Below are 11,975 nucleotides of genomic sequence, written 5' to 3'. Positions count from 1 at the left end.
TTGTTAAAGAAGGGGGAGGAGAAGATGCACCGGTGCACTTAAATCCAGTAACAACAACAGCGGCACAGAGCGATGTGCAGATGAGCTGCCTCACTCAACACTCTCCGACATAAGTAAGCTCCTCTCCAGTATCTCTCTCTCTCTTTTTATTTCTCTGTCCTTTCAATCCTTTCCTTTGGCGTTCATCCCCCTTATTTTACCTCTTTTTACTCCCATTTCCTCCACTCTCCTTTGACCTTTCCCTCTCTTCTCCTTTTTCAGTTTCATCTCACCAGCCCAGAATTATTCGACTTATAATCCCCAACACCAGTGGATAAGGACATGGATAAGTGGTAGAGCATAACTTCAGAATTTTATTCAAGCATTTAACTGACCAATGCAGACATTGGTCTGGTTACTTATTATTTTGTATGTAAAGGTGATTAAAATGACATGTACATTAATGAATCAATTTTTATGATTGAATAGCATAATGAGTACTGTGAAGCATTTAAAGATCAAAAAAAGAAGAAAATGTTACTTTTATTGCGTGTAGATGGAAATATCTCCACACTGTTGCTCTAAATGGCCAAAACACATTGACCCAAAACACATTAGCTGTAAGATTATGGCTTTTACTTCAATAAAGGGTCTAAATATTTGACAAAATGATTTTCAGGCACTTGTGCAGACACTTTTCATATAAAACACATGTACTGTGTGAAGGCATAAGGCTCCACACAAGCCTGGAAATCTTCGCTAATATCCTCTACACTCTTTTTATTTCTGATCAAATATTCTGAATAACTATTTTAAAAATAAGTAAATAAATAATGGAAGCACTCCTGCTCATATCTGTATTTTCCTTCACTGCGGTCTCTTCTTCCTTGATCTTCTCAGTTTTCTATTACTTTTCTTCTTGTCTCTCCTCTCTCTGTTACTCCTCTCCTGCTCTCTCCTCTCTCTGCGCATTCATCCAAACCTCTCCCCTCCTCCTTTCTCAATGAATCTCTCGGCCAGGTTCAATCCCTCCCACTTTGTGTAAGCGCCTAATTGTCAGCCCTGACGAAAACTTGCGCAGGGCTTAAATACCGCATTCGCCTCTTGCGTTGAGAGTGCAAGTGATCAGCCTGTTCAGAAGGACATCTCTTGTGTATGTGTGTGTATGTGTGTGTGTGTTTTTTAAATTTTAACTAATATTTTTTATTTTATTTTTTTAAATCTCCTTGTGTGATTTATTCCTGCTGACCGACAAGCATGCAGGTGTCTGTGGCCCTCCTCGTCTCCAGTTCGGCTTTCCTGCTGCTCCAGGGATGCTGCACCGCTGTGAAGGGATGGAAGGTCTTAAAAAATGATGGCACGGAGATTTTACCAGAACGTAGAGAAAATACGCGGACGCCGCTGGAGGCAATACTACAGCCGTCCAACAGCAACAATAACAACAACAACAACAACAGCAACGCTATGAATAACAGGGCAAAAAACGGCGGACGGGCGGCAAACGCAGTTTCCTACAGTAAGTATGATAAAGATGACAGAGCAAATGTTAAATATTTAATTTTACAAGAATTAAACGGTAAAGATCAGTAAGTAAATCGACGCAATGCTTAAAGTTTAAATGCTGAAGTGATTTAATTTGATCTCTTAATTGGAGGCTCCTGTGCGTAAAATTAACCATCCGTCAGAGCTTTATAAAAACTCATTAAAAGGCTTAAATTTAGAAAACTTTCGGGTTTATCGCCTAAAACCTATTCCCAGCTTGTATGAGAACAAGCAGGAAGGAGCATAAATGCTTATTTATTTGATTTTAGGTCCCCATTTCCAATTAGTGCACGTTTATAAAGAATAAACGTGGACCCAACTGCGCTGTACACCCAACCTTTACTTAATACACAAAAATGTGATATAAATTAGGAAAGTTTACTTCTCGTTATATTTTCCACATTTAAGAATTTTAAACTTTAATTCAACTTTTTCTCTGGCTTAAAACAACAATTTAAAATCTTGTGTCAAAAATATTCAGTGTATGTGGAAAATGTAGGCTCTCCAAATTAATGTGGCTTTTTAGAAATTGCCCTAAAACACCCTGCCTCTACATCGTGCTTCATTATCACATCAATTCCCTGATTAAGAAGAGTGTAAAAGATCTGGTTTAATCCAGAGGTGAGGGTGATGAGAGCGGCGCAGACGCACATTCCTGTGGTTTCTTCCCCTACACACAGCATTCAGTGAGACATCGGGGCTTTTTCACATTGTCTTCCAGGTTGTTTCCTTCTCTCTTTATACTATTAGTCAAGCTCTACTTCCACCATAACTATTTGATTGCAACAACATGTCTCCCAAACAGAAAAAAGCCCACAGTTTGCTCTTCGGGGAGATGTCTTTGGGGGGGTTAGAAATTGCTTTTTAAATGCAACACTGCCTTTGACAATGATTCCCACCTGTGGCCGGTAACGGTTGTGTGTTCTGATTAAGTGGCGCATGCAGGATAATCTCATGCTTGGTCTCATGGATTCGAGATGGGTGGTGCAACATTTTTGTTCAATTATGGCCCCTTGATTTGGAGATCAGAGGAGGTGATTGATTAGATTAGAAGAGCAACAGCTGACAAGAAGTGATTATTAAGTCGAGGAGAGTTAATGTGACTGATTTTGTTGTCTTAAAGGGTAAAAAAAAAAAAGGAAAAAAAAAATCACACGCCAAGCAACAGCTCCAGAAGATCTCATTTAACAGGAATTTATTCGTTATTAGCAAGGATGGAAAATGCATCTCTTGCTTTTACAGTGAATGTGCAGTTTATGGAGGCAGAACTCTCCTGGATTATTTTCTTCAGCCATATCTTAATTCTCAAATTATCCCTTCCCCTGTGGGGTCACAAAAGAGGCTGTGACCACTGCCTGGCCTCCCTCCAGTCTTCCCCAGAGGCTTGTCTCCCACAGCTGAGGGAAAAGAACAGCTCACGCAACTCTACAGTAGTCTAGTGTGTAATCATGAAAATTTCAGGCTAATTAGTAATTTTACAACCAGGGTGGAGAATTGAAAATGTTATGCTGGATTAAAACACATCCTGGTGCTTCATAAATAAGACAACCTGTCTGTTTTGGCATATGGTGGTAACTGGTGCAAACCGCCACCCGGTGTACGCTGTAGGCGTTGTATACTTCTGCGGTCGCCTTCACCAGCAGCCGCAGAATAACGCTAGATCATGTTCTCGTGAGGAGGGAAAAAAAGGAAGTCACCTCACATAAATCCTTTGTTCAGCCCTTTTTGCAAAGAAAGCCACAGAGGAAAACAGATCCTTCTCCGAGTGTATCATTTCTTAACCAACAGTTCTTTTGCCTCCTCGTTTTCCCTTTTTTTTGAACATGCAGCTTGTAAGAAAAAAGAAAAAGAAAGACAGGACAATAACTCATGCGTACGGCTGTTAAAAAGCTGCAGCTGAAATATAGGATTACAGCCTGAGTGTGCTGTCTCGAATCAGCCTGGCAGATGTCCAGTTTATTCAGAAGTGTACAGTTGTAGCGCTGCCTTAAAATAACCAGACAGCTATTTACTCTTCCATCACCACATACATTTCCTGAGGGCCAACGGTGAATGCCAGCTTTTTCCTTCCAGACCAAACCTCCGTTCGGTTTGATTGAGCTTTTTAATGGCCCTCTGGTCTGGATTTGCTATCAGCTGATTGCTGCCAGCTGGATTTCTTCGTCAGGCCCAGTTGTCAGCTAATGATCAGACCATAAATCAAATTCAGAAACTCTGATCTCATTGGCTTAAGCCTCCAGTTAAAAGTAAAAAATTACTGTATTAGGCTGAATTTAGAAAAGTGGATTTTTCAGCTGCTCTTTTGTGTCTCGTAACATGTCGGAGCTGAAATGTAACGCTGCCTCCGGTTCAGACTTTATTGGCCTTACGTTGTTTGTTTTTCACATAAATAACGCCACACGTGAAGTCAGAAACAGACCGAGGCAAATGATCACACACTGAAATAAGACACAGCTGCAGTCGCCCTGCAGAAAGTCCGCAGCACTGTGCGTGTTTGTTCTGGACTCGATCCATGAGTGTTAACTGTTATCTCCTCTCTTCAACCCAGGTGCCTCGGAGGTGAGCTGCAGGGAGCTGCGTTCGACCCGTTACATCACCGACGGCTCTTGCCGCAGTGCCAAGCCTATCCGAGAGCTGGTGTGCTCGGGTCAGTGCCTGCCGGCGCACCTCATGCCGAACTCCATCCTCCGTGGCAAGTGGTGGAGAAGCAGCGCCTCAGACTACCGCTGCATCCCGGCGCACTCCCGGACACGCAGGGTCCAGCTGCAGTGTCCCAACAGCAACACTCGGACGTACAAAATCCGCGTGGTCACCTCCTGCAAGTGCAAGCGTTTTAGGCCGCATCACAACCAGTCGGTGGCCAAGGAGGTCCCTAAGACGCAACGCAGCAAGAAGCACAGTCGTTTGCCTCAAGATCGGAGCAAGAACAACACGCCTTTGACGGGGAACTCATATTGATCCTCCCCCTTGGCATCCCGGGACAGAGGACAGATATACTCATACTCACGCACACGTTACACAACACATCAACCAACATATCTCCTTCAAATAGCGAGGAGATACAATTTCAAAGACTGCAAATCCATAAGCTAAAATGCTGGACTGATTTAAGTCGTCAGTCCATATATTGTTCAGCCACCTGTCTGCATATTTGTGAACTTGGCTTTTTTGCATGACAAAATGAGTCAGTGCCAGGGCTTGCCATGAAGATGAATGGTGTTTGATAACCCCAACAGCTCAGACTTCCACTCCAACAGCTTTTCTTTATGAAAAATAAGAACTCCTCCCCGAGGTTTCAGACCCATCTGTACAAACATCCAGCAGATGCAGACCTACGCTCGGTGCAGCTCTGTTAAAAGCTGAAAAAAGGTGTATCTTTGCTCCAGAGTGGTTGTAATCCATCTCCTTTCAGCTGTGTGTGGAGAGGAGAAGGCGGCAGTTCTGGGGTCTCTGATGGAGGCATGTTGACAGGTTTTGAGAGGCCCTGGTCTATACTGCGGTCCAGGCGGTTCTTTGACAGCCCGCTAAAGGCCTCACTCATCAGGACAGACCTACAGCACTCTCCACGCTGCTGAAGCCTGACCAGCCCTGTCAGTTACGGTAGTGCTTTCCCCACAAGTACACGCAAAGAAACAGAGAAGTAGAGGAGAAAGCAGCACTAACACCACACGGGCACCGGGCCTTCCTGTGGCTCCTCTTAATCACTAAATGAGCCCATTCCTGTGCTGGGATTTGAGTCATAAAAAAAGCCTCTTCCTGTCGTCATAGCCGGTTCCTGTTTGCTGGAATCACACACAAAAAAGTGCACATGGTGTGTAGGAGGCATCAGAAAATGTGCGTGGTTGTGTTGTTACCTAGGGGCAAAGCGCTCTCCAGCACACCCACACTGGAATTCTTTTGCAACGGGCCAAACAGAGCAGTGAGCGAGCCAAAATCCATCTGCCGTATTAGCCTGCTGGTTGCAAGACACCTCCACTCCTCTCCGCTCTCAATCTGTAAATAGCTCAGTCAGGAAAGATAGGAATAAAAATAACACAATAAAAACAATAATTGGGTTTTTATGATTAAATCCAGCAAGGAAGAGGAACCCAGTGTGTCACTGCCGACAGAGCGAGCTCCTTCCTCCTGAACTCATGAAGAATAGTCAGTGTTTCCACATATTGTCAGCTCTGCTCAAACTGCTTTCTGATTTGGTTGTCCAGTCTATGCTGACTATGTTTGCTTCTTTTTCCAACTGTGTGTTTGAAAGAGCAACTGGAAGGGGCTTGTTATGTTAGCCGAGAGCTGCGATGCATAGCGCGATTGTACATATCATACCTGTGTGGTCTTCTGCCCTCACATGACAAGGTGTTACAGAGAAGCAGGAAAGGCCGTTTTTCTACAGACACAACGAAGGACTGTTATAAAAAAAAAAAAAAGAATGAACTACATATTTATTTTTTATTTCCACATTTAAATTATTTATGCAACCTTTTGTAGTAAATGATAGCCATTATTGTCATATAGTATAATAAAGACTTTGGAAGTGAAAAACTGTACAGTACATGAATAAAGTAAAGCCAGATATATTTGAAAGAAACGGCTTTTTTGGTATCATTTGTCTTCCAAGGTGTTAACTGGCAACGTGTCAGCTTGCTCTCATTCATAAGTAGTATATAATAAATGACTTGCAGGCTATAACAAAGACTTTGCAAGCAGATATGAATGCATTTGTCAACTCCCTTTGCAAAAGTGAAGGCTGGTACTTGAGCACAGCAGGTTTCTTGGATATCTTTGAGCATGTATTCAAAGGCACTCAAATCATTAATCTTAAGCATTTTAATACCAGTTAAGCAATCTCTATAAAAAGTCTTTAACTGTCATATCCAATAAGTACACTAAACCCACCTTTTAACACTCTGTTAACAAGTTCTACAATAAGCTATTATGCGATTTTAGCCTGTATTAAACAGGATAGTAAAGACTGTAAACTGACACATAGAATTAGGCCTGGGATAGCCTTGAGCCCTGCAGTGGCCTTCCCAAGTCTTGGAAAAAAAAACCCCCAAACACTCACATAAAGTTAATTTTCCCCCCAAAGAAGCCTTTTTTTTTTCAATTTCCAGAATATAGATTTAGGTAACTTGGGTACTTAGCAAGAAACAAACAGTAACACTGAACATTTTAGAATCTTTTGATTGGATTTCTGATATTTCTGTATAAAATCACAAAACAATTGGTAACATCTGTTCCTTTATTATCTTGAAAATAATGTATCAAACATGTCTCACATTAATATGCTTGCTGAACAGCTGCAAACTGGGAACCTCACAAATAGTCTGCATATTTAAAGGATAATAACCAGTTTTCCTTAGTAGTCAGAGGCTTTTTTTTTCTGTCTTCTCATTATTATCATTTTTTGTTACAGATTAACATGGAAAGCAAAATCTTCATAAGACTATAGCTGACAGTTATTCAGCACATACTACTCCCCTTGGACTAAACACCAGAAACCTCCCGGTGTCAAAAATGTTAAGACCAGCCTAAATATCCTACACAATCATATACAGACTCTGTTTACAGAGGTTAGCATTATTGGGCACTAAGTAATTTATACTGGCAGTGACTCAAATCAAGGGCGTGGAATCATAGTCTTCAAATATTCCCAGACAAAAACTGCCCACGTGTTACTGTGCAGCTGTGACAAGAGAGCCTACATAAGCAAATTTTCATTAGCATCATACATCAACTTGCTGCGATTGCTAACGAGGATATGTTTGTTTTAATGTCCTCAACCGAACCACAAAAACCAAACCGCTGGTGTCCCGAACCTTTAATAGCTGCTGTTTTTCTTCAGATTTAGTTGTCCTGAGTTGGTCTCAAATTCTTTTCAGAGCAGCAGTTAAAAAAAACCCTGTTGAATCTAACATCTGACATTGAGGTGTAAGCTGCAAAGACCGCTGCACAAATGAAAAATACAGCTTTAATGACAGGAGAATGTATAAATCAAGAAAAATACTGTAAATTTACAAAAACATAACACTTCTTCCTCTTCTATGTGCTACAATATGATATAAATAAATGCTGAATATTGAAGGTTAAAGTGTTCTCTCTGAGCGTACATGCTTTGCTGTGTGTGGAAAGAAATTCAGGCGCTTAAGAAGTTGAGGTTTGCTTGTCTGCACAACTTTACAAAAGAAGACATTCTCGACATCTCAGTCACAACACCAACGCTTCTCTGTGTGTGCGGGTGGCTATAGCCGTCATTCAACATTATTCCTCTCCACCTCTCTTCCCTCGAGGCTCTGAGCTCGATGTGCTGCGAGCTTTTAATGGACGCTTGTCGTAGCCCATCCAAACTTGCCAGCAATACTACCCAAGCTCACCGAATCTTTGCACTTATGCAATGCAAGCATTGAAAATCTAGCCAGCCTAAATGAAGTATTTATTTTTAATTGGCAGCACAAGAGCTCCCTTAAATGGCCAAATAAACTTAAGTGCAAACACAAAACAGAAAATCACTGTGGTAACTGTGACTGAGAACTTGTCCTCAGTTGTGCCAAGGCAGAACAGTAGATATTAAATTTCACTACATCATCTATAATGTGCTGTCATTATGTCATTTCCAAGCGCTCTTTTCCAGGAGAGATATGCCATGCCAGGCAACTAGCATGGAAAAGTTTCCTAAGAAATTCAATAACACATCCTTAAGAATTGTATATAAACAGTATATAAATATATCGATGGTGACAAAGCATCTGCCCCGCGTTACCGCTTGCACACACAGCGACCTGCAAGTAACCCATACAGACCTGGGAAATACAGAGGTGCATGAGAAGCCAAACATGATTTATGTTCAGCAAGCGATGCAAGTGTACGACGCTTCGGTCAGGCCCTGGCGCAAGTGTCATCGGTGAAGTTTTGAATACCAGGTGCAGAAGTCCCTGAGGGTCCCCCCTCTGTTACGAGTGTAAGAACTGGATTCAGTTCGGTACACACAACAGCAAGAGTTCACAAACAGTTCCTAGTTGAGTCATGGCCTCTATAAGGAATATTTATAGAACTGACACACAGGCCACAGCAAATGATTACCGACTTCCTTTGTCCAAATGTGGGTGAATAAATGATATGATTGCACTATGGCAGGGATGTCAAACATAGGGCCCAGGAGCCAGACCGGGCCCGAGACATGGGTCCAATCTCGTCCTGTGGATGGCTTTGCAAAGTGTGCAAAATTTAGAAAAGTTGTTATGAATTTTTGCACCGCTATTCCTGGTGTGAGAATGCGAGGAGAGGAAGGTAAAAGTACAAAGGAGAATAAAAAGTATTTTTAGAAACAACTTGTGGAGAATAAAGAAAATCCCTTAAAGTGATTCATTCAAAATGCCATTTTTACTAAAACGTGCCAAATCACAGATTCAGTGTTAGTACTTCAATTATCGATGTCGCTACATTACACAGTAATAAAATCTTTTTACAGTCACTCAAAAACAGCAAGTTCTCTGAAGCAGAAGTTATTTCACGTATTGTTTACTTGTTAAACTGCTGTCATATTTGTTCATAACACAGTTAGCAGCACTTTCCAAATCTGTCTTAGGCTACGTCCACACGTACACGGGTATTTTTGAAAACTGAGATTTTCCGTTATCGTTTTAAAAAATAATCCCGTCCACACATAAACGCAAAAATGAAGGAAAACACTGCTAGGAACATGCCAAAGCAACAGGTAGCGATATAATCATAACTGTGTAGAAATGTTGGCCAATCAGAAATCTAGAAGCCTCGGTGGGAAATAGTAAACAAAGATGGGGCATAGAAGCAGAAACGAGTCGTATGTGTGGAGGGACAGTAACTGTGTGTATATGTAAGCATTTAAACACTGCAGAGAGTACAAGTAACAGTATTGTAGAAATTAATTTCACCGAAACAATAACATGGCGCACAGTGTGACGTCAAAAAAAGGCGCACACCTTTGACGCTGCGTTTTCTCCGTTTTTCTCGTCCACACGTAAATGCAAAAACAGAGTTTTCGAAAATATCCACCCTGGCAGGCGTTTTTTAAAAATCTCAGTTTTCAGTGACCGAAAACGCCGTTTACGTGTGAACGAAAGGTGCAAACGCATAGATACCCGGGTACGTGTGGACGTACATTACATTCACATCTTGTTCCAGGACACAGTTGTCAAGCACAAGGTCCACCAAAGGGGCCGAAAACTGTACAGAAGTTATATAATTCAAATTTTTCAATGAGGATGTAGCACATGAGTGAAGATGTAAGGAAAGTTGAGAGCATTTGTACATCTCAACAGGTTGTTTGAATCGTAATGAGGAATATATTCATTAGGCACACCTGTACAGCAGCTCACTAATGCAAATACCTAATCAGCCAGTTACGTCCATTTATAGCCACAATATGCCCATCTTCTGATGACTGCTTTTAACAGGATAATGCATCATGTCACTAAGCTCAAATCAAACTGGTTTCTTGAACATGACATTGAGTAATTGTACTCAAACGGCCTCCACAGTCACCAGATCTCCAATACAACAACTTTGGGTTGCTATAGGTGACAAATCTGTAACAAATCTGGTTAGTATGGACCAAAATCTCTAAGAAATCTTTATAGCACCTTGTTGAATGTGTGCCATGAATAAACATTTTTATATATCTCATCACAGCGGCACATATAAATATGAGGCAGGGGGTCATAAATAACAACAGTCACTTGACGGTGAAGGTACTATTTGTCAGGGATTTTAAAATCAGACTATGTGGCCTGTGTTGCACAATAAGGTTACTACCTCTGCATCATAGGAATAAAAATGATGCTGGATCTTCAGTTTTCTATGTGTTAAACTCATCTTTCAACTCACACATACTCACAGCTTTCCAGATATCCTGCTCTCGCTGCAGTGCGATCATCGACCCGTCTCCATCTCGCCACGTCTTCAGTGCAAGTTTACATGCAGCAAATGTTGAGACGCTGCTTCCAAATGCATATTTAGGTGGTTTTGAAGTCACACGATGCTATGGTAAAATATCTAATTTCAGCTCTGTGCCGCACAGGCTTCTTGTTTATCGCATCGTCAGAACATTGTCTAAAAAGCAGCCACTTGAATGGCTTAGGCACTGTCAACACAGACTTAGTTGATGTTCTGCCAAGTGCACAAGAGACAGTCAAATAAAATAGACTGTATATCATCTGCAAATAAAGAGATGCTTGACTGGTGCTTGTTTTTGCCAGTGGAATCCATCTTACAAAAGCAAGCAAATCTCTCTTGCAGTTGACTGAAAACAGCACCAGTGGAAAATGACTTTAGTTGACATCCATAGCATGTGAAGAACTTTCTCCAGGATGCCAAACCCATATAAATATAAATGAGTTTAAAGTGTTGGGTTTCTGGTCAGCTGCCTGTGCAATGCAATGTTTCAGGCTGCCCAAAATGTTTATGGAGATGGAGAATATTTACCAAAGTAATAGAGCACATCTTGCTCAGACCTTCATTAAGAATTACATAAACTAAAACTGTTTCGATCCCAGTAGTTTCACCTCCCAGGCTTCCCACTCAAACTTTTCCAGGAGAGGATATTATTGCTCTGGTCAAACACATATGGACGATGACGGATATACTCAGAGACGGATGTTTGCGCTACGCCAACCACTCCCTTATCAGGTCATGAACACTAATAGCTTTAAAACAAATGGAAACCAGAAGAGATGTCTGGCTGCCTAAAGGAGTGAGGAACGTGGAAAGCACAAGTTCAACTAATTTTGTGTTCTTCCAGCAATACAAGCTTTGGAAGGTGGATAGCATTTCCTGCAAGCTCATAGTATAATTCTCTGCAGGGAAGGGGGAAGCTGGGGTCAGGATAGAGGCGAGACTTTCTGTGTTAGCTTCAGCATCCAGACTGCACCTCGGTAAGTGAATCAGAGCGTTGTTAGTGTTGCTTAATGCTCCAGATGCATCCCAGAGAAACTATGACGAAGCATGAGTAGAAAGTCTTAGAAGCAGGTGACACTTTTCCAGGGATGGACAGGAGCACCGCACGGGTCAGGAGCTTCCACTGAGCCATGAACGGCTCTCTTTCTGTCTCTCGGCTGAGGCCAGGCATGTAGAGAAGCGAGCCAACCATATGTGCTCAGGACAACAGGAGGTGCAGAGGATAGGAAACAGGGCTGTCAACAAACAATTCTAAACAACCACAGCGAGCCCCAAGATCCCGGAGGCAGAATGCATTTCCATGCTTAATCATCACCTTATGGACTTTGTATCTTGAACAAACGTGCACTGAAATACTAACTCATAGTCATGTTTTAGAAAAATGTGTTGTTTTGCTTGTGGTTATTTATAGTACAACAACAAAACTCTAGTAGAACTGAACTGAATCTTTATTTGCTTTAGTAGCACTTGAGTAGCGTCCAAGGCAATTTACCAACTTTTTATGCACTTTATTCCAAATATCATGTGTCTGC

At 41.6% G+C, this 11,975-nt stretch overlaps 1 protein-coding gene across 2 annotated transcripts; it reads left to right on the top strand.

The window, feature by feature from the left end:
• The first annotated feature begins 977 nt into the window (after positions 1 to 977).
• On the top strand, positions 978 to 6,100 carry sost (sclerostin). 2 transcript variants are annotated; one of them, XM_026178101.2, is made up of 3 exons: positions 992 to 1,132; positions 1,236 to 1,495; positions 4,070 to 6,100. In XM_026178101.2, the coding sequence occupies exons 2-3, from the start codon at positions 1,237 to 1,239 to the stop codon at positions 4,477 to 4,479; spliced, it is 669 nt and encodes a 222-aa protein (XP_026033886.2). In that variant the 5' UTR covers positions 992 to 1,132; position 1,236; the 3' UTR covers positions 4,480 to 6,100. The 2 variants fall into 2 exon arrangements, with proteins under 2 accessions (XP_026033887.2, XP_026033886.2); XM_026178102.2 differs by having other exon boundaries at positions 978 to 1,495.
• Positions 6,101 to 11,975: the final 5,875 nt, after the last annotated feature.

This window comes from Astatotilapia calliptera, chromosome 8 (assembly GCF_964374335.1).
Source record: "Astatotilapia calliptera chromosome 8, fAstCal68.1, whole genome shotgun sequence".
In the NCBI taxonomy this organism is placed as follows: Eukaryota; Metazoa; Chordata; class Actinopteri; order Cichliformes; family Cichlidae; genus Astatotilapia; species Astatotilapia calliptera.
This window is presented reverse-complemented; position numbering and strand designations above follow the sequence as displayed.

Excerpts from the sequence above, each read along its gene's own strand:
- sost (XM_026178102.2), top strand. The coding sequence starts at position 1,237 with ATGCAGGTGTCTGTGGCCCTCCTCGTCTCCAGTTCGGCTTTCCTGCTG. Across the intron at positions 1,496-4,069 it reads GGCAAACGCAGTTTCCTACA|GTGCCTCGGAGGTGAGCTGC; the intron begins GTAAGTATGATA and ends TCTTCAACCCAG.